The sequence below is a fragment of the Manis pentadactyla genome, chromosome 6 (genome assembly GCF_030020395.1).
Source record: "Manis pentadactyla isolate mManPen7 chromosome 6, mManPen7.hap1, whole genome shotgun sequence".
NCBI lineage: Eukaryota > Metazoa > Chordata > Mammalia > Pholidota > Manidae > Manis > Manis pentadactyla.
In genome coordinates this window covers 8,757,498-8,784,556 of record NC_080024.1, presented here as the reverse complement: position 1 = coordinate 8,784,556, position 27,059 = coordinate 8,757,498, and the positions used below count along the sequence as shown (strand labels likewise).

The following is a 27,059-nucleotide window of genomic DNA, read 5'->3' as shown; positions in this document are numbered from 1 at the left end:
AGAGAAATCAAGTAACTTGGTGAGGCCTATCTTGCTGTAAAATTCATGCTCTTTCTACTGTAATACTTGATGTCACTCTGTTATGGACTGAATTGTGTCCTCACATAATGCCTGTGTTGAAGCCCTAAACCCCAAGGTGACTGTATTTGGGGATAGGCTGCTTAAATAGGTAATTAAGGTTAAATGAGGTCGTAAAGGTGGGGCTTTAACCCAATGTGACTGGTGTCCTTATGAGAAGAGAGAGATGCCAGGGGTGCATGTGCACAGAAGAAAGACCATGTGAGGACACAGTGAGAAGGCTGCCGTCTGCAGGCCAAGGAGAGAGGCCCAAGGAGAAACCAAAACTGTTGACAGTGACAAGATCACTTGAATGTCCAGCCTCCAGAACTCTGAGAAATAAATTTCTGTTATTTGAGCCCCACAGTCTGTAGTATTTTGTTACAGCAGCCATAGTGACTGCTACACCCTCCATGGAGATGGGGCAGAAAGATGCGTAAGAGGACAATTTCTGTGAGGCTCATGCTCAGGAAAACCAAAAGTGGAAGGCTAAGGGATTTCCCACAATTTTGTGAGATTTTTGAGTTTCATAACTTACCATATACTCTCTTCTCATCTCCGGTAGTGTTTAGAACAGAATCTAAGTGAAAAGTACCCTTTCATACATTCCAAAAGTATTTATTGAGGATCTGCTTCCTCGTGGACAGGGTGCAGGTGGAATGGTGTAAAAAGTCTCTACCTTCTGAGAGGTCAGTTGTCTTTCAGGCATCACCGGGGCTGAGTTGCTGGAGAGAAGGGAGGGGGAAGGGCCTCAGGAGATTAGAGGGTGGCGGGGGAGGCAGCCTGAGAAGGAGAGAAGCTGGCTGAAGCCTGGGCCTGTGGGCAAGGGGAAAGCAGTGAGGAGGCCTAAGAAGGTGTAGCAGTTCAAAGGCTGAGGGACCCAGAACACCACCAAGACTAGGGCAGTGGTCAAAGAAGGCACACCAGGACCTGTGAGGATCCCAGGGACCTCTGGGTGGGTGGAAATAGGGGAAAGCAAACTGATGAAGGGAGGCCCCAAAGCCAGTTTCTCCTTGGCAGAGCCTGCCTGAACGTCATTTCAACCTTGCGCAGTAATGCTCTCAAGGGAAGAGCCTAGAACTAGGATGGCAAGGGGTTTCTCTGCACCGTCTCCTTACCTGTCCTTTCCCTATAGCCCCCATCTAAGTATGGAAAGAGTTTGGGTTGTTGCTGAAGTTGGTGGAAGTTTTGTCATCTCAGTTAATTTCCTAGTTTCATTATAGTTTGAAAAACATGAGCTACATTGGGTAAGCTTTAAGGCCTTCCTCATCAGGACCAGTGGTTGACCTGCTACAAAATCAGCATAGAACTTAAGTGCAGACCGTAACCATGGAAATGAGAGTTTCTTCAGATAAGCCAAAATGCTCATAGAAGACAAGTGGCAACAGATCCATTACCAAGAAGTGTCTGGTGCAGCGACACCCTCATGCATCCAACACAGCGTAACGGTGCTCTCCCTGGCCCTGTCCACGTAACTGTCACTCTCTGAGAAAAGTGTCCACTCATCCTGTCTGCCCTGCAGACAGGAAGGGAGGCAGAGAATCTCTTCCTCAGAGATCTTCAAGAGACAGAACACCATTTGGGTTTGGGTGATTTTAACATCAATTGCCTTGATAGATACTTAAGATTCCTTCCAGCACTTTAATTTGTGGCCCTGGTCGCTAAGGAAAATGTTCACTGATGCACAGGCCTCACTTCTGCTTTGATGTGATTCCAGATTGCAAAGTTATAGCTGATGTCGGACACACAGCCTATGCGCCTACCACAGCAAGTCTTCAAAATCCCAAACCTGAATATAGCTGTTAGTATCAAAATCGGTTTTCATTCATATCACCTTCTATTCAATAACAGGTGATCTTTAGATGGTGGAAGATCTCTCTGAGGAGTGAGCATCGATCAGCAAAACCTGGAGAAGTAAAAGAAACTCATGAAGACTTCCAAGGGAATTCATATCTTCAAAGTAAGGAAGGAAGCACGTTATATACTTACTGCTGTTAAATTATCTTAATCAGTGATAGATTTTGTCAAGAAGTATCAAATATATCCTTGGAAATACTGATATGTAATTAGGAACTTTATTAGATATAATAGATGTAATAGAACACTGTGTTCTTAAAAACCAGAAAATTATTAACATATCCTGAAATTTCTTCAGGGAAAAATCAAGTGTTTAACATTCCAGATTAATATGCGGATTCCCTTAGTAACCTTAAATCATGCAAATATAATTTTTTTCTATAATTAAAATGGGTTTCCTTTAAAGATAACTTAGCAGGTTATTTGAAAACATAACCAAATTAGCAAATCCTTGAACTCTTATGCATTTTGATATTCTTTAAAATCATGACCATTTCTTTTGATATCAAGGTTTGCTTAAGAAATGATTTTCATCAAGTAGCACTTGGACTTAATAGAAATTGTCCACCAGTTTCCCCTTTGCTTTTTTCCCCTCTCAATATGGAAATTTCAAACATAAAAAGTAGACAGAATGGCTCTTAACAAACTCCCAGGTACCCATAACCCAGCTTCAGCAATACTCAAAATGTGGCCAAAATCTATACCCAGACCTACAGTTCCCATCGGATTATTTTGAAGCAAATCGGTTACATCATTTCATCCTAAACTACTTCAGTATGTCTCCAAAAGGACTCCCTTTAACTAAACTCTTCAACAATTATTCCTTAATAATAAAATTTTAAAACTTAAAATGAAGACACTTTACAGATTTTTATTTTATTACGAGTAGTGAGACAATGTTATTAATATTAATATCAAGGACTTCCATATACCTGTTCTCATTCTATTAGTACAATATCCTTGAAGTATTATCCCCATTTCACAAATGAGAATCAGAATGGATGTGACTTTCCAGGGTTCCACTGTTAACTACTGATTTTGCTAGGACCAATCATTGGAAGTTGAAAAATCAAGCATATTAATCTTATTTTTTAAAGGCACACTCTGGGTCAACACTCTTAAAAACATTCTATTATTTAAAATTATAGCATGTAACCGTTGTTTTCATAGAGAGAGAGTGGGTTTTGTTTTGTTTTCTCTCCTTACCTCTTAGGAGTCTGAACTGATTGCTTTCAATTCCTGATATTGCACACATCTTATTTTGTCAGCTCCTTTATAGCAAGTACCTACAAAACTCATTACTGGCTTAAAAAGAACGATGCTGGGGAAAAACTGCCCATTTTCATTGAAAAAAAGTCAGTCCAGACTCGCCTTATTATTTCATTGTAGAATCGACATGTTTCTGAACAAATAGTTATAAACAGCTATAAGACACATTTTATTTTCAGTTTAGGATCCATTTTATTTCCTAAGCCTTGTAGTACCTATGTCAAAGCTGTATGTCTAGTGAGTGCTAAATATTCATTGGCAGACCGTGTGACTTCAAATTGACTTCCATGAAAACCTAGCCAGAGGGATTGCACTTGATTGTGTTCTGATACAGGTTTTAGGGCCAAACCCTCACCTGTCTCTTGCTTGACTCCTGGTAAGATACTGGGGGTGGGGGTGGGGGTGGGCAACATTCACTTCAGAATAACCACTGTGGGTTTTCTGATTTTGGAAGAATAGGCAGTCAAGTGGGGATTTATGGGTTCAACAGTGGCGTGGCTCCTGTGGCTGGAGGAGTGTGGAGGGATTTTGTCAAGTACACCCAGCCAGGCTTTTTACATTGCAGTTTTGAGAACTGCAGTCTCAGGACTGCCTAGTGGCCTCCCTTCAGGAGCGGCATGGAGATACTGAATTAAATCCCCTGGCAAATTCAAAGGCCTCCAGGTCTCACATTTCTACAGCACCAGGCAGATGGGAAATATCCAAACAATGCTGTTGTTTGTCCCCTCTTCCTTAGTCCTTAGGGAATCCCTCAGAAAGGTCTCTCTGCAGCAGTCGAGGGGTGCACTGCAATGCAGAGCAGGGCTCCAGGGCCACTGGCCAGGCCCTGAATCTCTGTGATGCCTCTGCCCGGCTGTGTGACCACAGGCTGACCCTCAGGAATGGGGCCCATTTCCTTCTGGAACTTGGGGATAAAATGTGGTGGCTGTGAGCAGTCCATGACCCAGCACATGCACGGTACATAATCACATCTTGATCACCGTTTGCAGCTGTTAAGTGTATAACATTTGGCTGGATTTCTTTTCTTCTTGTCCCCCTTTTTCATAGTCACAAGATCCCCACAGTTTTTCTCATCCAAAGGTCCTCTGCCCCTTAAATCCTGCATACCTGTGACGTGTCTCTAAAAATCGGAGTCACCTTTGGTGGCAGTCCTGGCAGAGGACCAGAACCACGTGTCCCTTGCCTCCTTAGCCTCTCAGCAGCACTTAGCTTGGGGTGACGTCTTCTTCCTCTGGCTTCTGGGAGCACCTCCCTCTTGGTTCCCCTCCTGCCTCCTCGCCATCTCTCTAAATCTAAGTGTTGGGGCCCTGGCTTCAGCTCTTGTCCTTTTCTCTTGTCCGTCTACACTTATTTTGTGGGGGATTGGATCCAACCTCTGGCTTAAATGCTACCCATAAATGGACATGTCTCAACTCTCCCTAAAAACTTCACAATCAGATATTTATCAGGCTGCCCCCTTAACATCTCCACTCTCAAAATTAACATATCAAAAAATAGCTCTGGTCTCCCGGCCCTGCCACCCAAAAAGAGCCAAAAATCCTAAAGTTATCCTTAATTCCTTTCTTCCCATCACATGTTAGAATTAATCCATCAATAAAACCGGGCTCTGAACTGTGGTGGGCAGCCTCCGAGATGTCTCCCAAAGATGCCTCCTACTTTCCACATTCACACTCTTGTGCAAGCCCCTCACACTGGACCTGAGTCAGTCTGTGTGGCCAATAGAATTTGGCAGAAGTAATGTCTCTTTCTTCACTTGCTCTGGGATAGCTAACAACTCTGTCTTGCGGCAGCCCTGTGGAGAGGCCTCCACAGGCGAGGAACTGAGGCCTCTGGCCAAGGGCCATGGGCATGAACTTTCTTTTTTTTTTTTTTTTTTTTTTAAATAATTATTTTTTATTGAAGGGTAGTTGACACATAGTATTACATTACATGAGTTTCAAGTGTACAACACAGTGGTAGAACATTTATATACATAATTCTAGGTTCCAGCTATCACCCTACCAGGCTGTTACAATATCTTGACTATATTCCTTATGCTATACATTACATCCCGGTTACTAATTTATTTTACCATTGGAAGTCTGTCCTTCTTTTTTTTTTTTTTTTTTTTTTTTTGTGAGGGCATCTCTCATATTTATTGATCAAATGGTTGTTAACGACAATAAAATTCTGTATAGGGGAGTCAATGCTCAATGCACAATCATCATTCCACCCCAAGCCTAATTTTCGTCAGTCTCCAATCTTCTGAAGCATAACAAACAAGTTTTTACATGTAGAACAAATTCTTACATAATGAATAAGTTACATAGTGAACAGTACAAGGGCAGTCATCACAGAAACTTTCGGTTTTGCTCATGCATTATGAACTATAAACAGTCAGTTCAAATATGAATACTCATTTGGTTTTTATACTTGATTTATATGTGGATACCACATTTCTCTCTTTATTATTATTATTTTTAATAAAATGCTGAAGTGGTAGGTAGATACAACATAAAGGTAGAAAACATAGTTTAGTGTTGTAAGAGAGCACATGTAGATGATCAGGTGTGTGCCTGTAGACTATGTGTTAATCCAAGCTAGACCAGGGCAATAAAACATCCACGTATGCAGAAGATTTCTCTCAGAACGGGGGGGTGAGGTTCTAAGCCTCACCTCTGTTGATCCCCAATTTCTCACCTGATGGCCCCCCTGCGACTGTGCCTGTCTTAGGTTGTTCCTCCCTTGAGGAATCTTACCCGTCTCTGGCTAACCAGTCATCTTCCAGGGCCATACAGGGAAATGTGAAGTTGGTAAGTGAGAGAGAAGCCTTATTGTTTGAAAAAGTTAGCTTTTTACTTCTTTGCATATTTATGCCCTGTGGCTTCTATGCCCAGCATTTGTCTTGAGGTATCTTTACCACTTGGAAGAATTATGATACTCGGTAAATTTGATATGAGGCACGAATTCTATTTAAGGGTTGTAATTAGGAAGGAAGAAGAAAAGCTATAGAAGTAGCAATGAACTTTCTTGAAAGAGGATCCTACAGACTCAGTGAGGGCCTCAGGTGACACAAACCCAGGTGAAGTCTTGACTCTAACCTCCTGAGAGACAGACCCTGAGCCAGAACTACCCCTCTCTGCCACTTACAGATTCCTGAACCTCAGAAGCTGTGAGATAATAACTTGTTTTAAGCCAGTCCATTTCGGGATGATTTGTTATGCCACAATAGATAACTAATACACAAAGGTTTCTCACCAGTTCCAGCTGTTGTCCAACCGACAACAAACCTCTTCCCAGATTATTGAACTAGCCTTTCTAGCTAGTCTCACTCTTCCCATCCTTGCCCCACAGTATTTTGTTCTCAGCAAAGCAGCCAGAATCAGCCTTTCAAAACATATATCAGGTCACATTACTCTGCTCTTCAAACCGTCCAATGGCTTCCTGTCTCACAAGAGGTAAGAACCTAGTCTTGCAGTGATCTTCAGCGTCTCTCCCCTCTTGCCTACTCTACTTCAGGCACACTGGCCTCCCTGGGGTTTACTGCACAAACCAGACAATCTCCCAGCTCAGGACCTCTGCACTTGCTATTCCCTTTGTTAAGAATTTTCCCAGATGGCCTCATGATTTGCTACTCATTCAGGTCTCTAATGAAATTTTCTTATTAGAGAATGTTTCCCTGACCACTATATAGAAAATCACTACCTCTTCGCTTCCCCTAGAATACCATAGCTCCCATACCACTGATTACCACATGATAGACTGTTATTTGTTTATTTATTGTCTGTCTCCATCACTAGAATGTGAGCTCTCTTATGGTAGAGACTTTGTTTTGCATACTGTTGGGTTTTTAGTGCCCACCTGGAACAACACCTGGTACATAGGTCAACAAATGCTTGTATGAAATATTTGAGAGAACTCTTAGAAGGTAGGACAAAGGTAAACTCTAAAATCTAGATTCTTCTAAATTATGTCTGATCCTAACAGAGTTCAAGTTTCTGATCAATAGTTTATTCCAGGGGGGAAAATCTTGCATCATGATTAAAATCATGCTATCAGACTGCTAGCTCAGGGACCATGTCTTATTAATCATTCTATTTCTAAGATCAGACACATGGTAGGCTCTTAGTCTATGTTTGTTAAAATAAATGAATGAAGACCTACACTTTCTGATAAAGCAATATTGTTAAAAAAAAACATAAAAAAGCACTGCATTTGCATGACTAAGTTCAAGTAATAGCACAAGGAGTAAATTTTAGAACTTAGTAGTATTTTTCTACTTGGGGTAGTTATAAGTAACACTAAAGAAATAAACCATATCAATCTGCATTAGTTTGCTAAGGCTGCCATAACAAAATACCACAGACTGGATGGCTTCAACAACAGAAATTTATATTCTCACGTTCTGGAGGCTAGTTCAAGATCCAGGCGCTGCCAGTTGGTTTCTTCTAAGGCCTCTCCTCCGCTTGCAGAGGGCTACTTCACTGTGTGCCGTCGTGGCTTTTCCTCTGTGTGTGCATGTCCCAGGTGTCTCTCCATGTGTCCAAATTTCTAACTATGAGAATATCAGATTGGATTAGAGCCCACAACCTAAGTTAACCAAATTACCTCCTTAAAGGCCCTATCTCCCAATACAGTCACACTCAAAGGTACTGGGATTTAGGATTTCAACATACGGATATGGGGAAGGTGGGGAGGGCAGTGTTCAGCCCATAGCAAAATCCGTACTTTCCATGTAGAGAATTTCCTGTAATCTTTTAAGCAGAGTATCTTTATTAAGTTTGTAACTAATGATTGTAGTGGTTGCTTATTGATGCCATAACAAATTGCTGTAAATATAGTGGCTTAAATAATAAAAACATACTATCTTACATTATGGAGTTCCAAAGTCTCATTGGGTTAAAATTAAGCCATTGGTAGGACTGCGTTCCTTCTGGGGGCTTGAGGGGAGAATCGGTTTCCGTGCCTTTTCCAGGCCCCACAGGCTGCCTGCTTTCCTGGGCTCCAGGCCTCTTCCTCCCTCTTCAGAGACAGCAGCGGCCCATCCAGTGTTCTCACTCATGCTGCTTCCGTTGGCACATCTCCTCTGACTTCCACCCTCCTACCTCCTTTCTCTTCAAAGGGCACCTGTAGTTACCCTGGGCTGACCCAGTTAATCCAGGCTGATCTCTTTATCTCAAGATCTCTAATCATATCTGTAAAATCCCTTTTGCCGTGTAAGATCACATATTCATCAGTCCTGAAGATTGGGGATATGGGACATCTTTGGGAGGGGCAATGTTCGCAACATCCCTAAATTGTAAAATCAAAAACTTTGCTGAATTTTTTTCCACATTTGCGCTTAAAAAAAACCAAATTCATGTTTGTTATTTTAAAAGTCATTCATACACTTCCAAGTATAGAGACCTGTTAACATGGAGATTAAAAGTATTACTTAAAACAAGTTACCTCTGTTCAAATCCTGGCTCCAAAACCCACTAGATATGTGACGTCAGGCAAATTATTTAATCTCTTTGGATCTCAGTTTCTTCAACTGTTGATAATGGAAATAATAATATTATTTGCCTCATAGGGTCCTTAGGAAGAGTAATTGAATGAAGTGCTTAGCATTTGCCTAGGGCATGATTCTAGCTGTTACACTTTTTCACATTTGAAAAGCAAAATTCCAATATACTGTTGTATACCAACTGTATTTCAATTAAAAATATGTATATTTCCATTAAAAAGAGTCACTCTGTTGTACACCTGAAACCAATATTGTATATCGACTAGATTTTGTTAAAAAACAAAATTCAACCAGGTAAATTTAGATCTCTTTGGCTTTATTAAACAAGTAGAGAGCTGCTCCGAAGGGCAACAGAAAAGAAGAGGTTTTTAAAGGCAAGACAAGGAAGTCATAAACAAAAAGGCAAAAAAGATTTTTGGGGGTGGGTTACCTTCATTTGAGGACAAAGGGTCTTGTTAAGTGGATTGCCTCATCTTTGGGGGATGGAGAGGGCACAGGTGACATTAGCTTATCCCTGCTGCCCAGAAATTTCTGACTGATGACATATCTGAAGGAGGTTGAAACTACAATTAGGTGGGTATTAAGCCCCAGCTTGGAGGCTTAACCTAGCGTAAGTGACCCCATGTTGGGCCTGTGTCTTTTTTTTTTTTTTCTTAACAATTTTATTTTTAAAAAACTCTTTCATTTAAAAAAAAGTGAAAAGTCTTTCTCTCTTCCTCCGAGCTCTGTTCCCCAGAAAGCAGATGACCACTATAAATAGTTTCATTTGCCTTTGAATTCTTTCAACGTTGGATTGTGTGTGTGCTTGTTTATAAAAATAGAATCTTTAGTTCATTAATTTGTTTTTTCACTTAACATATGGTGAGCATTTTTCTGTTAGCATACATAGAAGTACCCTGTTCTTTTCCAAACTGTTTGGTATTGTGTTGTATAAACATACAATCCTCAACTGTTGGGCATTTTCTAAACCCTTTAGGTACATTCTGAGACATGTTTATCTTTGCACATCTGTGATAGTATGTCAGTAACATAGATTTCTCGTTGTTGAATTGCTAGGGCCAAAGAAATGTACATTATAAATTTTGATAGATGCAGAGTATTTTATTTGAGGGGTGAATTCTCTAAACCCTGACAAAGGTTGGTATTTCTAGTTGGGGTGACACTGTCATGGGGTACAGCACAAATGTTGTCAGCAATTTATTTGACCTTTATAATTATGCCAACTTTATAATTATGCTAGTTTTGAAAGAATTTGAAATTGACGATTTACATTATTTCAACATTTGTTCATAAAAGTGCGACTTCATTAGTATTTTGATGGCACAATATTTCAATTTTGAGTAACTCAAAACTTACATAAATGTCACCAGTCATTTCACTATATTCACAAATTGCCCTCCAAAAACTGTATTAATTATATTCCAGCCAACAGGATATAGTTTTCTTACACCTTTGCTGTCACTAATTGGATATTACTATTCATACTTTTCATCTTTTCCAGTTAAATGGTGAAAATAGTGTCATAGTTAATTAACATTTTCCTGATAACTAGTAAGTGAGCATCCTGTCATGTATAATTGCCATTTATATCCTTTCTGTAATTTGCCTGTTTGCAGTCTTTTTCACTTGTCTATGAAGTTTGAATTTGTTTTTTCTGAGACCTTTAAAAATCTGAGAAAACATCGACAGATTTTTTTCTTAAGTTAAATAAATAGGAATAGCCACAAATTAGTTATTGGAAATATTTTAAAATTTTTATCTTAAGGCAATACCTCAAAAAAAATTCATTTTGGGCAAAAATCTGCCTGTATAAACTCTGCTGATTCATGGACTGAGGTTGAATCCAACCTAAAAATAAGTTGTTTTCCAACTTATGTCTATTTTGAAGTTGGTTGCTTAGATCTTCAAAGGAGGGCTGTAAGTGGTGACTGAGATTGTAGGCCAGGCCACAAAATGCCACGTGATAAAACCAAATGACTTTAACAACCATATCTTCTGAACCAAACAGCAAAAAGTTTTTATTTTTGCTATTCCATGTGGAAAATGTGGGAGACACAATTTAGATGTCAAAGTATTAAGAATCCCTTGGGCATTTAGATGATTTACAGGTCACTGAAAGTTTGAAATGGGGACTATAATAGAAAATTGAAATACTAATAAACACTAATAATCCTGAAATATTGGCGTGAGTTCTAGATCCTGAAAATACTGGTACATCAGGAATGAGAAGGTGGGGAAGAACTGTCCTGACCTCCTTCCCAAACCTGGGCCAGCCCCGTGCCGTGGACCCGTTCTCCCTTTCCTCGGGTCCTTCCTTCAGGCCTAGGTCTCAGCCTTGGACTGGGGCTTCAGTTTCCCATGTCTACCCCCTACCTCTTGTCCACTTGTCTCCTCTTTGCCATCTTTAATCTAATCAGAGGTCCTGGTCTTCAGCCTGGTTTCTAGAGTTTCTGCAGACCTGGGTAGGGTTCTGTGGATGGAGGGTGGGATGAGCGGGTGCCGAGAGGCGAAAGCATGTCCAGGCAGTGTGGAGCCTGGCTCTGGGCTACAGAGCACGGAAGGCAGGTCTAAAGAAGACTCTTGGATTTTATTTTTTATTAGTTAATTTTTTGAGATGAAAAAAAAAAGAATAAATACACAGCAAAACAAGTGTTAAATCGGTTTTAAAAGATTTTAGGATAAAAATAAGTCTCCCTCTGACCCCATGTTCCCAGCTTCTGTGACAACCATCATTAGCAGTTTCTCAGATCCTTCCAGAAACGGTCTATGCCTATATACAAAATAGGTTAATACAGAAAGTGGAATCTTATACATTGTGTTCTATACCTTGCCCTCTAAAAGTTTTTAAATTCAGAAATATCTCTATCTACAAAAAAAGAACAGAAGATAATATTACAGGTACCCAACACCACTAGTAAGAGATGGTAATGGTCACATTTACTTAATTTTATCCAAATTATCAAATATGTTGGTGTGGGTTGCTCATAATTTCCTCTTCTAAATGTTTTATGACTTGTTTCTCATATTTTGGTCTTTAACTTAGTCTTAAACATTATTTTGGGATGTGATGAGATGAAAGATTGTAATTTTTTCTGTATGGCTGGTCAATGTTCCCAGCACCATTCATACAATGACTTAGTTATTCCACACTGTTTTGTAATCCCATTTTTTATATATTCCAGATTCTGATGTATTCCTGTCATTTCCAGGGATATTTTACTCTATTAGTCTTCTGTCTTAACGCCAACACTATACTGCTTTAACTGCAATCCTTACAGTAAGTTTTCTCACCTGTTAAGATGAATTCATCTTCCCCCTCCTTCTATTCTTTACAGGAAAGACCTGTTCACCTGTTCTTGACCTTTTACTCTGCATGTGAATTTTAAGATCAGCTGGTAAAGCTATGCAAAAATTCCTGTTGAGATTTTAATTGGAATTGGGTTGAATTTCTGGATTTTTGAGGAGGCAATTGTCATCTTTTGGTCTTCCCAACATGCACTTGGTATATCTCTCCATTTATTTAAATCGTCTTTTGTTTTCCAATAAATTTTTTTTCATATAGGTCTTTTTTGACCTCTAAATATCTTTGTTCATATTTTTCCCAGTCACCTTATAATTTATTTTGTAGCTAAGAATAGGATAATTTTTCAAAAAATAACTTAAATTCTGTTTTAAGCTTTGATTATGTAAAACATGCAGGTGTTTCCAGAGTCAAAATTGTGAAACAATGTACATTCAGTGGCTTGGTTCCATCCCTATCTGCTCCACCCTTTCTTCCTCTTGTGCTACACTAACCACTTGTATTTATGTTTGTGTGTCCTTCTGGTGTTTCCTTCTGCAGTTAAAAACAAATTCATATATATTTATGGACACCCCATCCATACCTCCCCACTCCGACTCCCCAACCCCTGTCACATTCTTATACAAACACTGGTATTCTATTCCTACTGTTCAGCACTTTACTTTTCCACTAATATATCCTGGAAATCACTTCATGCTTTTCCAGATCTCCTCCCCCTTCTTCTCCCTTCCCCTTCCCCCTTCTTCTTTTGCAGCTGCATAGTATTTCTTCGTGTGGATGCACCAGAATCCTAATGATGAAAATTTGGGTTGTTTCCAAACTTGTGGTATTGACAGAGTGCCAAAATGAATAATAACCTCATGCATGGGTCATTTCATATTTACTCAATATATATTTGTGAGATAACTGGGTCAGAAGATAAATGTATATTAAGTCATAATTTTGAATTAATTATTGCTGGTATAGAGAGAAATTATACTGACCATTTTTCAGTAGAATTTCTTGACTTTTGTGTGTTGATATCTAGATATCTGCAGTATTGGCAGTTTTTCCTTCCTCTCTAATCCTGATACATTTTTATATCTTTTTTTTTTTTACTTCCAGATCAGTGTTGAGTAAGAGTAAGCATTCTAGTTTTATGTCTGATATGAAAGAAAATAAAACATCATCATTGGAGATACCCTGTGTAGCTAACTGCTTGGTTCAGTCTCCTAGTTGTTAATAGGCGACCTTTCTCATTATGTGACTTTGGGCAAGCCACTTACCCTCTGTTCCTCATCTTTCTCTTTTTAAGAGGGGAATAATAATAGTACCCATCTCATAGAGTTATTGCAAAGATTGAATGACTATATATATGGTACACACACTGTGTAATACATATTAGAGCTCTACCTGGCAAATACTGGATACTGTACAAATCCATGTTACTGTTATTGCCACTATTATTAGGTTTTGCTAATTAGGCTATATTAGGTTATCAGATTAAAGAAGTTTCCATTTGTTATTAGTTTTATAAGAATTTTTATTTATAAGTAGGTGTTAGAATTATATGAAAATTTTTCTACCTGTTTGAGATGATCACTTTTTCCCTGTTATCTGCTAGCATGGTGAATGATATTAATATATCTTCCAGTGTTATTCCATCCTTGGATCACCCTGGGATTGACTCTACTGGTCACAACTTCTTTATTTTTTAGTCTATTGATAGATTCAATTGCTTAATATTTTATTTAGAATTTTTTTCATGTATGTTCCTAAGTAATATTTCATATGCAATTTTCTTTTTGACTACCAGCATTGCCAGTTTGAGCAACCTCATAGTTTGAGTTTCCTTCTATTTGTTTTCTTTGGAACAAGTTGTATAAGATATGGATTGTCTACTCCTTGAGAATGTATGAGGCTAACCTATAAAGCAGTGTAGAACTTAAGCTTTACTTGAGGTTTTTTAAAAATCAATCAGTAGCTTCAATTTATTTACTATAGTTTCTCAGGTTTTCTATTCTTGAGTTAGAATTGGTAAATTATATATTTCTGAAGGATTATTCTGACTTGCTTGATTTTGAATTATGTGGTGTAATGATTTTCCTAAGTTCCTGTTGTAATCAGTTATATTCTCTGTTTTATTTCTGACAGCACTAGGTTATGCTTTGGTCCTTTTTTTCCTTGCTTATTTTTGAAAAGTTATGTTTTAAATCAACATTTTAGCTTCCTTGATCCTCTTAATTGTTTCTTTTTTATTTTATTAATTTTTGCTCTTTATATCTTCTTCTAATTTGGGGAGGTAATCAATTTTTTATTTGGATGCATAGCTCATTAATATTTGATCTTTGTTTTTCTATAGCAATGTCCATTGAATAAATCTTATTAATAGTGTTATTCAAATATTCTATATCTGTTTGGTGTGTCAAGTATAAAATCTCCCACTGTAATGGACGATTTATCATTTTTTATCATAACTCCATCAGTGATTGCTCTTATATTTTGATAGGCATATATTAGTTTAGAAGTATTAAATCTCCCTAGTGAATTATTCCTTTTACCAATAAATAGTTGTCTTCCTTGTCACCAATAGTGAGTTTTACTTTAAAGTATATTTTGTATTAATATAATTATTCAGCTTTCTTTTGGTTTGCATTGGTCTATTTTTTTCCATTCTATTATTTTCACTTTGCCACATCATTATTTTTTAAGCATATCTCTTATAAACAGCATATTGCCAGAACCGTTTGTGTGTGTATGAATGTGTTATTTATCTGAGAGTCTTTTAACTGGCATGATTAGTTCATTTACGTTTATTGTGATTACTAATATGCCTGTAATTTCCAGTCCTCTTATTTTCCATTGTCTTTCATCCTATCCTGCTTCTTCTTTGCTTTACTGTTTCTATTTCCTTTCTGCTGTGTTTTCTTTATTCCACTTTTTCCTCTCTCTGAGGCTGGCCTGAGAGAACCACTGTCTGAGCAGCTCTTGAAAAGGTGGGGAAATGAGAGCCCCAGGGAGTCAGGGGCATGTAGGAATTCTGAAGTTAAGTGGGCATAGGCTGCCAGTTCTTGATTAGAGCTCACGATCTGGCACTAATTCTTCATGGTTCTTGGCTTCACCCACTGGGCTTTTGGATCTTCTGAGTCATCCTTACTTTCCCACAAAAGGTAGCCCATGTTTTCAGGTGTAGTTTTCTGAGCCTCCTTCCTGCTTGTAGGAGTTTGGGGGTCCAAAGCTGTCTTTTCCTTCTGCATTGCCTCTGAGCCCTTCATTCCAAACTGGCAGGCAGTGTTTCTGCCAAAAGAGTTCTCTTAGAAAGTTCACGTGTTGTCTGTTATTCCTATTGGGGTTCACTCCACTGGACAAAACCACACCCATACATCTTTTTGAGAAAAGCCCATCTCTAGCTTGGGTTTCTGCCTTTGTCTCCCAGCTGACAATGAACTTAAGCTTCTTGGAATCCCTAAAACTTGACTGATTGTTTCTTATCAAAGCATTTTACAGCCACACTCTCAGCCTCATCTCTATACCCTGTTTTCCTGAGATTGTTCTGGATTTGATCTTTGCCTAGGAGCCATTTCTTAATTTTAGCATTGTTTGTCATCTAAAGAGAATCTTCATAACCAGCAAATCTTAGCAGCTTTTAAGAGAACTTCCTTTAGCTTATATCTTTCCCCTCACCTTTTACTTTAAGCAACAAGAAGTCAGGCAGTATATTTAGCTCTCTGTTTGGAGATGTCCTTGGCTAAATCACACACCCATTAAATATATTCCCTCCTTTCCATGTCACAGTAGGATATGATTATGTTGCTAAACTTTCTGCCCCTACCTAGCAAGGATCTTCTTTCCTCCAGTTTTTAATAGTATTTTCTTCACTTCCCTTTAAGCCCTCACCTATAAAGTCCTCACAGAGTCCATCAGACCATGAATAAATAAATAACAGCTATTTATTTATTTATCAAAGTTTCTTTGGTATTTCCCTTGACACTTTCCTCAAACTTACTCAAATTTTTCATATATTTTCCCATTTCAAAGCCATTCTCACATTTCAGGTTTCCACTATGGCACCACAAAACTTGTAGATACCCAAATCTTGATTATCTATCATCGTGTAACAAATTATCCCAAAACATAATGGCACAAAACAATAATAAATGTTTATAACTCACTTTCTGTGGGTCAGGTATTTGGGGGTGGCTTAGCTGTCCAAACTCAGTTGTTCTGATTCAGGGTCTGGTATGGGGTTGCATGGAGTCTCAGTCATCCGAAGGCTTGACCGGGGCTGCTGGCCGCAATTCCATGAGGACTTGAATGTGTGGCTAACAGATCATTGGTGGTCGTGGGCAGATTTGCAATTTCTTTCCCCATGGACCATTCCAGAGTGCTGCCAAAAAATGTCAGGGCATGGCTGTCGGCTTCTTCTGGAGTGAGAGAACAAGAGGCAGCAGAAGGCAAAAGCCCCATTGTCATTGATGACCTAGGCTTGGAATTTCATTTATGTGATATCCTATTGGTTACATAGACCAGGCCTGCTTCAGTGTGGACGGAAACAGACAGGGGAATGAACCTGGGAAGAGAGAATCAGTGGAGCACTTTGGAGTCTAGAAAGCTTTCCAAATCCAAATTTACTTTCCAAAATGGATTTTATTTTGACATTTTTAAAATTTCAAAATGAATAAATATTGGTAACATAAATAAAATTTTTTTCTAAATGCTCCAATACCTGCACATTTTGAAACTATCACATTATATACCAAGGTGTGTATGTCTTTTTGTAATTTTTACATTTTAAAGACCTTATTGGTAGAGAATTCCTAAAGCACATCTAAATATGCTGTGAGTATGTTTTCCTGGCACTTAAAAATATTCAAACATCTCCCACTACATTAAGGGATTAAAAAAATTATACCAAAGGTTTTTTTTCCCCTCAGTAAATAAGCACTGCTTTTTCTTCTTATTCTGCTGGTGGGCCAGGAGGTCTCCACAATGCTTATTCTTCAAAGGTTTTGCTTTTGGTATTTTTACCCCCATGAAAGCCCGTGGACTTTAGAGGTGCTTTGAATTGGAAGCTCTTGGAATTCAGAAGCAACTAAGACCCTTTAATGCCTTTACAAAGCTGGACTAACCAGTTTTGGAGAGAAATCTGATATGGCTGGCTCTTCCAAGGTAGCACAATTAGAGCTTTTACTTAAACATAGTCCGTACCTCACACCCATTCTGAAATCAGAGAACCGCCAGCCTCTCAGGTCTGCTTCTGAGGGAGCCCAGTGTCCTTGACGGCTCCATCCTACTTGCTCCAGATGGAGTGTTCCATGCTGAGGAGGGAAGGCGGTCCCCAAATCTTGGACATTTAGTTCCATAGAGATTGCATGCTCTCTCTTCTAAGAGAGGTTCTCTGGAAAGACTGGCTATTGTGGTGCTTTCAGCATCACAAGGGGAAAAAATGAGCTTCAAGAAACTAAGAAAGGCCCCAGGTTTTGGATCATAGAATCCATATGCACCCCTCATCATCCCATTTTCCTCACTCGTAAAAGGAGATACTCTTCTTCTGTTCTTCCCTCCCTCCCTCCTTCCCTCCCTCTCTTCCTTCCTTCCTTCCTAAAAAATACACTGGTAATAATGGATTTATTGTAGAATAATTAGAAGATAAAGAGATAAACAAAAGGAAGAAAAGTCACCACCCAGACTTAACCACTTCAAATTTGAGCACGTATCCCTCCAAACATGTTTTCCTATTGGTTAGCCATTTCTTGGTTATTCTGGGTTAGAAAGAAACAAACCGTTTTTCTCCTTCATTTTACATGTTGAGGTAGACTGTTATGTCAGATGATTCTTTGGGCACTATTTCTTAATTTGAAAATAACTGAAAAGGTATGGAAAATATTAGGCAAAACTGAACACAATTTTCATGAAATAGTCACCTGTGTTTCTCTTTGCCTACTAGTTTTCTTCTAGTGTGTAAAGATGGGGGAAAGCAGGTAAAGAGGAAGGAAGAAAGTTTGCAGGAGAAACAACATATAACAATGAGAAAAAAAATCAGTTAAAAGTTAAAGATATTAATTAATGTGTTTCCGACCAGTCTGGAGAGAGGAGTGGGTGTCAGGGAGACCACATGGCCTGGCACTGGGGACATTGCGAGGATGGGGATGAGGATGGCGCCGAGAGCTGTTAAGCCAGGTGTCTAGACTGGAATTTGGTGCTGATGGCATCAAGGGATGCAGCCTATCACTGTGTTAAACCGTGAGTGCCCCAAAAAGATTCTGATCTCCAGGCAGGAAGAGTGCAGTTGGAAACAAAGTCCTCACAAATTCATGGCACTGTTCCCAAAGGCAGCTTGGTGACAGGGATGACTCAGCATGTGCCTTACTGGGGCTGATCAGAGTTGTTTTGCCACTGTACATGATAACCATGTTGGTTTGTTGGTTTCTTTGAATTACAGTTCAAATTGCCTTAATATTTGGTGCAAGAATATTCGACTATATCTGCAACTTATGCAAAGGTAAATTTGACTTCCTTGAACGGCTCTCGGACAATTTGCTCCTGAATATAATTTCTTATCTGGATCTTGAAGATATTGCCAGGCTTTCTCAAACATCACACAGATTTGGAAAGGTAACGGTTAATTATTTGGTGTCTATATAGAGTTTTCCTTGTGCTCCCTCAAAGTTTTCTTTTTCTTTTGTAACATAGCAGTGGTTTATTGTTTGCGTTTATTCAGCAAGCATTTGTTGAATACTTACTTTAATGGCAGGCACTGTCCTAAGCACAAAAGCAGTAGAGAGGAGAAGACATTATTCCTGCTCTCCAGGAATTTAAAGTCCAATAGGAGAGAGCCACTGGCAGATCCATTATATTACAGTTTCCATTATAATACAATATAATACAATACATTATAATACAGTTCAACAAAGGGTGTGTTTATGAGGTATAAAGACAGTGCCAAGTGATTTCCTCTGCTTGGTTTCACAGCGGGGGTTACTTTATCTGGGTTTTGAGGGGAAAATGAGTTCATTTCCCCATAGGTGGTCTAGCAGACTAGAGGCATTCCAGGTCAGGGGGCATTCCAACGCAAGACAACAGCTCAGGCAGAGACACGACTGCATAAGAATAACGCAAGTAGGGTTACCCCATCCATTTCCATTTCTGCCAATAATAACCCTTTGCTGAATTACCTGTCTCCCAGTGTGGAAGGTTTAGGGGGATTGTTCATCAGAGTGCCCTGTCCTTCTCCATGCCCCCAGCTGACCAAATGGACTCTCTCTCATTCCTTTGAATCCTCAGCAGAATGACACACGGAGCACGCGCTTGGGGCTGATCCACCCAAAGTGAGAACCCTGATGCAACTATTACCGACTCCTCCCCCTGGATCCCAGAGGGAGCCTGGGCTCCTGCTCCGCTAGCTCTTTCCAAACACACGCACCATCCTTACACTAAATCCATTTCTGGCTTAACTTAATCTGGGTGGGAGTCTGTTGTTTGCAACCAAAGAACCCTAATTTACTCCATATTTAGATGTAATATAAACAGGCCAATGTTCATTTGTAAAAGAGCATGCAGCATTGCCCAAGATGATTCAAATCATGATCTTATTATCTGAAAAGTCAACATTTTTCACGACAATGCAATACAATTTCTTGATTGTTATATATAAATTTAAGCAGTATAATCTGTATTGCTTAATATATCCCTTTTGAGAATAAAAAATATATATTTTTACTTGATTTTTTTCCCCCTAAAAATGGAGAGCCGGAAACAAGTGTGAGTAATACTTGTATATTTTTTTGCCATTAGAAAATGTATTAAAGATTTTGTATTTGCTGTTGATGAGAAGTTGATTATTCACACTTTCAGAGAAAGAGAATTTAAGTAAATAAAATATACTAATGGGGATCTATTGAAAGCTCCTGCCAGGGCAGGAAATAGCAGCCACTGCAGTGTCTTGTGGAATTTATTCCTTACATTGAGCAACTGTTTTCTCTCCAGGTTTTCCTTACTTCCGCACACTATTCTCTCTCTCAATGTCCTGCCATTATTTTAGTGCCGTCTTGAAAATATCCTTCACAGTTTACCTGGTGCTCTACAGTAAGGCTTTTCTAGGTTGCTGATTTCAGCCCTCAGTATCCTGCAGAACAGCGTTATTAGAAGATGGAACGTGGTCCCAGGCCCCTGCTCTTTTCTTCCCATGCAATATGAACCACTCATTTAAGCTTTCAGTTTAAATTTTTCCTGTGTTCCATTTACTGTTTTTTTCCCTTTATTTATAAACTCTTTTCATTTACCTCTTTCGTCTTGCCATTTATTTAATTATCTTATTAATGGGGAAAAAAAGGCTTCCACTTCAAGCTTCTGGGGACAAATTTATTAACCAACTGTGTCGGCGCCTGGCTCTTGCCCCTAATCTCAGAAGGCAGGAGCTCCTCTCCTATTCAAGGCCAGTGCCACCTGCCACCTGGGCTCCAAGGTCTAACCCCAGGGACTTTTCTGTCCCTTATCTCCTTTCTCTTCAGTTTTGTCGTTATTCTTTAAAACTTTATTTATAAATGTTTAGATTTATAAAAGTGTTATAAAGATAATACAGAGAGGTTGCATAGACCCATTAGCCGGCTTCCCCTCATGCTAATATCTTACAGAACCTGGGACATTTATCAAAACTGAGCAATTAATATTGGTACAACACTATTAACTAGACCACAGACTTTGTTTTTATCAGTTTTTCCATCAATGTTCTTTTACTGTTTCAGGATGCATTCTGGGATACTACATTGCATTTAGTTCCTATTTTTAAATCATTCTTTCAATTGCTTTTTCCTTTCAGTACATTTTCTCAAATGGGTCTCATCCTTCAAAAACCAAAATCTCTTGACTCTATTCTTATCCAATCTCTTTCTTTCCCTCCTTGCTTGGAAAAAAATGGTTTACACAGAAGTTCACATTCAGCAAACTGACATCATCAATGGAAGTGAGATTTTATAATCTGTGATGAAATGAGAACAGCCAGGGCAAAATGAAGCTGGACATCAAGCTAAATTTATTCCATTTAAAGGACCATCCTCTATGGGAGGTCAGGCCTGCTTCTTTTGGGGAGAGTTAAATGCTTCTTCTTTTATGAAGTAGTGGTATTAAACATGATCATTTTAACAACCTATCCTTACTTGGCAAAATTAAAAAGTCAGCAACCTTATTTTGGCGTTTTATTTTTGTTTGATTTCTAGAAATTTCACTGGTCCTGTGACATCCAAAATTCCAGGGCCATCCATCCCCACCTCATCTCCCATGTCCCCTCTTACTCATATTCATCTTGGTTGTGTCTCAGGAACAGCTCTAAGACCCACTGAGAAAAATCTCTCCTGGGTCACATTTTGGCTGTGGAGAAACAGATTCTTCCTCATGTCCACAAACGCCCTTATAATTCCCAAGTCTGGCCGAACAGGAGAAGCCTCTAGGGAGCAGGTGAAAACAGGTGCCAGGCGCACACTCCAGACTGTCTGATTTGGTGGGTCTGAGGTGGACCCAGCATCTGTGTTTTTAACGTGTTGTCTTGGTTTTACAGCAACCCAATTCTAAGAATCCAGTCCAAGGATTTGGCCAATTGATATTAAAACTGCACAGTAAAGATCTCAAGGATTCTAAACAGCTGGAAACGAGGATGGACAGCTGGATTCTGTTCTGTGTTCATCTGCTTCCACCATGAGCCTTGGCAGCGCCCATCCTCTCTTGGGCCTTAATTTCCCCATTTATGAAAGGAGAGGCTTTAACTAGATAAGCCCCAGGACCCTTTCAGTTTTTGATAGTTTATGTCTGTTAAGTTCATACACCACCACCAGGAGGAGCCAGAGCTACAAGTAGCTGTGCTTTGAATCAAAGCAGCTGGGCCTATAAGAGGAGCACCTTGTTTTTTTCAACCTGTCACTTAACACAAAACAAAAGAGCCCTAGGGCTTGGGAGTCTTAGATGGGGGTATTTCATAGACAATTTATAATATAAATCAAATATTTTCATTTTAAAATATGAGTCATAAATGAAGTTACACTAGTGGCAATTTCAGCTCTTTTGCTGATACATCCCTTTCCTCCAAACCTTATTTTCTCCCATAATCTCCATTACATAAGACACACTGATATCCCGGAATGTATGGTGCTGGTAATGAGATAGCCATTTACACTAATGTTCAAGTTCAAATCTTTTAAAGGAGGTTCAGAAGATCTGTTTTGTTTTTTAACATTAAGACATTTTCCAAGAGTTTTCCTTTCTTGTTTGTATTTTGAATATGTTGTAATCTGAGTACAGAAACTAGAGAAGGGATAAGATAATGATTTGACTAGCAGAATGTTGTAGGGACTGTCAATGTCATAACATTTAGTGTTGCTGTTTAACAGTACCCATTATGTGAATATATAATCATTTTTGTTTTGATATTTATACAGAAAGGATCTTAAGTGATTATGCTTTATAATGCTATTCATTTTTATTTGTAATTAATTATTTTCCCTTATTAGAGTACTTACAGAGTAAGTAAATTTTAGAGCCAGTAAAGAATACTGGCTGCTTTCTGCTCAAAAGTGTGATGGTGTCGTGACATAGAGATACACTTACATGAATTCCCTTCCCCAGAAAGAAGTTAGGATGCTCGGGACCAAGGCCGGACAGAGCCCAGGCTGGGCCGGGTGGGGCTGGCAGAACGCTTGGCTGCCTGGGTTGGGGGATGGTGCGTGTGGGCAGCTGCGTGTAGCCAGGTGAGCTGCAGTGAGTGGTAGGAGGACGTCATGGCTCTCTCCGTGTACCTTCAGAAAGCTGGTGCTTGGGGTGCGTATCGCAGCTTGTGAGGCACAGGTAGGCATGGTGGTGGCAGCAGGCAGAGAGCAGTGCTGTGTCTTAGGGGAGCAGAGGGACAGAGCCCGGCAACTTTGAACAAGTCTGTGGGGTCAGAGGGCCTCCCTCCCAGAGACAAGGGAGGCAGCAGGGCTTCCCCACCGTGCAAGGTCTCTGAAATGTTCAGGGCTTCACCCCTTAGATGTGGAGTATCCATACCATGTCCAGGCCCACAGGTTAGGGGGTGAAGGTCCACATGGAACCCTTCTTAGAGCACATTTACTATGGTAACATCAGATGTCCAAAAACCTTTCAATGTTGCCATTCCTGCATACACCAAAAAATCAGGGCTATCACCAAGATTGGCAATACCGAGTAAATACAATGGAAGCTTTACTTTCAGGAAGGACTTGTAGATATGTTAGGTAAGGGGTCAGAAAATCTCCATTTAATAATAGTGTTAGTAGCAGGAGACCAATGAGAGTAGTTACCATAAATAATGGTGCCAACTGAAAAATCATATAAGGAAAACTTGGATAAATGGAGACTGAATTGTGGCACTTTTGAACTGGAGGGCAAAATGGCCTTGTGCAAATCCTAGGCCAGAGGGGTCTTGTCTGTCCTTAACCTCATGGCACTTAGTTAAAGCCCAGACTGCAGAAGAACCTCCCAGGTTACTCTCAGAGGACGGCTCACTTTGTCGTGCTCCAGGCAGGCTCGGGGATTAGATAGAATCTTCGGGGCCACTGTGGTATGTGGCATTATGTCACGTGTCCATAGGACTAAGAGCAAAATATTTGTGGATGGGATCCTAGACCAGGAATGGGTGGATAGACATGCTGGTTGGTAGTCTCCAAGGGCTGCTTGTTTATTTTGATGTGGTTCTCTGCTGAGTAGCTTGTGGTGAACTAAGCTGTCAGCTGTACAAGCCCAGGGGAGAGATGGCTTGAGCGAAGGTTTTAAATGAATGCCAGCTTAGCAGGAGTAAGCCATGCTCCCATTGGAGAAGTTGTGGCTCTGGGCAGAAGGTCGGCTGACCACATCATTATCAGTCTCTTGTTATGTGGATACTTGGAAACTAACCATACAATATTGAATGTATATAAATTTAATTATGCAATACTTATAAGTACAGTTGATCCTTGAACAACATGGGCCTTAGGGGTCCCTCCCCAATCCCCCACCCCCGCCCCCTGTGCAGTCAAAAATCTGTGTATAACTTTTGACTCTCCAAAACTTAACTATTAGTAGCCTACTGCTGATTTTATGATAGTCAATGATAAAACAGACTAGTATTTACATATTTCATGCATTTGTAACATACCTTTCTTAATTTTCTAGATATTTCCAGGCTATTCAGTTCATTTATGAGTTTTCAAATTGTTGAAAATCTCCAAAAATTGTTCCAATATATTTATTGAAAACAATCCACGTATAAGTGGACCCACGCAATTCAAACCCTTGTCAAGGGTCAACTGTATCTTGCATTTCTCATCTTAACTGAGATCAGGAATTGGTTTATTCCACTAATCAAGTGTTGCCTTGTCCTTTGATATTTGTGCACTCACCTCTGTCCTCAAAGAGGAAGTGCCTGAGGCAGGAGCTGTGCTTGGCATGTCTTCATGCTCATGTAGTGTTTCCTCCCTTGTCCCACAGGCATCAGGAGCTGGACAGGGACTTTGTGAGTGACTGGATGACTTTTGCTGGAGCCGTGTGTGACATGACCCACCTCTGGCTTTTTCCACCCATAGTTGTGCAAGTGTGACAAACTGTGGGAGCAGATCGTTCAGTCTGCCTGTGACCACATCACCCCTGACATGAGGGCCCTGGCCGAGGACGTGGGATGGAGACAGATGTTCTTCACCAACAAGCTGCAGCTCCAGCGGCAGCTCCGCAAGAGGAAACAAAGACAACAAGACCAGACGGACAGTCAGTTTTAGGCATGCATTTTCCTGTCTGCAGGGAAGTTGAGTCATGGTCGTGTTTTTTTTCATGTGTCCAAATCTCTTCTGTTTCCTTTCATTAAGAACTACGAGGTCTTGCTGATTCAGGAGCCATCTGCAAAGCACAGAGTATCTGCATGCACGCACAGCAGAACCTGACCCTGCAGTCCACCTTGTAGTGAGGTGAGCATCGTGGCCCTGAGCACGGGGCTGCAGGACCCAGAGTCCCACAGCACGTCTTCCCCATCCCCTGATACCCCTGAGAAAAGAAAGGCTTCTGTTGTATAAAAACAAACAATAAATGGTTATTAGCAGATTTTTATCACATAGCACTTTTATCTAGGCATTCGAAAGGAGAACGGGGCTTTTGAACCTTTTCCATGTTCATCTGACTCATCTGTTGCATCACTGACTCAGCCATGGAGCAGGTGGCTGCGTGTCCTCTCTGGGAACTGGTGCAGGGTGGGGGAGGGGGACCTGGTGAGTGCAGTGGCCATCCAACAACCTTCCCCCCAATTTGTATTCAGGGACCCCCATCTGGTGGCCTGGGAGATGCCGGGCTCCATCCTCCCCACAGGCAACCTCTGACCTGGCCCTGGGGCATGGCTGGAGAGAAGGCTCAGCTTTCTGCTTGCAGACCTTGTCCATAGTCCAACTGCCCAGGACTTCACATTGTCATGTAAATCTTAGAAGGATTTCTTAGAAGGATGCTGCTCCCCCAAAGGAATGTGACAGCTACAAATTTTATAACAGGGATTTTTAAGAACACAGGCTGGGGTAACAGACTGGAAATCTAAGCACGGTTTGTATCGTCAACTTGGCAGAGGGGTAAAAAAAAAGCATGGATGTAAGGGAAGAAACTCTACCTCCGTGGGATGGGTTATTTAGAAATTGCTTTCCTCCTATGCTCTCAGGCTGATTAAGTATCCCCAGACATTGAACTGAGAGCAGCAAATAATCTAATGGCTCCTTTTAGGCTACTGAGCAAAGCAGCTTTCAGTGTCCCATCCCCTAATCATTTCTTTTTCTCTGCAACCTCCACTTCAGTACCTGGAAAAAATAACCGAATCCCTCCCCGCCCCAGTGCAGAGCTGTTCCTGATGATACAGTGGGGCCTCCTGACCGGGGCAGGGGAGGCAGGCTCTGAGGGCCTTCCCCACCTACATCCATCTGGAACAGTCCCATAGCTGCTCTAGTGACAAACTATTACTTTTTATTAAACCTGCATTAATTTCAAATCAGATTTTAACCCTTATCCACACACCCTTAGCACTCAGTCACCCATAAGATTCCCACTGACACCTGTGAAATCAAGCACAATCTCCTTCCTGGCAGATGAGGAGCCTGTCAAAGTTTCATGTGCATTTAGTCCAAGCAAAGGTTTAATTGGCGAGAGACCCTAGTCTCATTCCCTGCCAAGGACAGATTGCCAGGGCGGCGCGGGTGACTGGCACGCAGGCGGAGGGCACCTGCTTCTGGGTGGCTCCTCCTGTCTCGTTTCTCCCTGATGTTCCAGACTTGACTCACGGCTGGGTTTTCAGTGACAGAACATAGGTTACTGTGCTGTGTGTATGCACAGGTTGGCATGTCAACGTAACTACATAAATATGAAATTTCACTCATTTGTAACTTCCATGCAAAATGCCAACAGCTAAAAATGTCATGTGTAGTTGTTTCATCACCTCCCTGAGATTCTGAAAGCTCATGAGCATGCATGAGATTCAACATGAATCATTAGAACACAAAACGGCCATTTGAAAATTCTTATTGTCTATATAAAATAATCAGAAAAAATTGATGTTAGTGGTAAATAACTAAAAATGAGTTAATATGTTGACTATTGTTAAGTAATAGTTAAAATAACTTAGGTTACTAGATTATTTCAGTAATTATTTGCCCTAATAACTTGGATGCTTTGTTACCTGATTATAATTATTTTTGCCAAAATATAACTATCATCAACCTAAAATCCTGCATGGCACCAGGATCCTCAGTGGTTGAAATCTTTGTCCCCCTCTCCGGGGCCTCATTTCCCATGTGAGATCCCACATGACAATCCCACTGAGCAGGAACAGGCAGCCAGGGTCCTGCCTCTCTGCCTCTACTGACAGCTTCCATGGGGACGGAAAAATCCGCTTGGTGACATACCACTTCAGAGTGAAATGCCACGGCATTTTATACTCTTGCCCTTTCTCAGTCAAAAGTGTTTCTACTCTGTTATCATTTGCCATTGTAACTGTAAAAGCAAAATACCGATATTTTCTAATGGTTTATACATTTAGTGTTATAAGAACAATTTAACAACAGCCAATGTGACTAATTTTATAAACTAAAAAATATAAATATATTTTACCTA

At 40.2% G+C, this 27,059-nt stretch overlaps 1 protein-coding gene across 1 annotated transcript in view; it reads left to right on the top strand.

Moving 5' to 3' along the window:
• FBXO36 (F-box protein 36) overlaps positions 1 to 25,019 on the top strand; it is a 73,250-nt gene extending 48,231 nt beyond the window's left edge. Inside the window, exons 2-5 of the mRNA XM_036913005.2 lie at positions 1,909 to 2,017; positions 18,391 to 18,563; positions 24,512 to 24,689; positions 24,788 to 25,019. Of these exons, the coding sequence (XP_036768900.1) occupies positions 1,909 to 2,017; positions 18,391 to 18,563; positions 24,512 to 24,689; positions 24,788 to 24,882 (555 nt within the window). The 3' untranslated portion in view covers positions 24,883 to 25,019. The remainder of the gene's footprint in view (positions 1 to 1,908; positions 2,018 to 18,390; positions 18,564 to 24,511; positions 24,690 to 24,787) is intronic.
• The last annotated feature ends 2,040 nt before the right edge of the window (positions 25,020 to 27,059 follow it).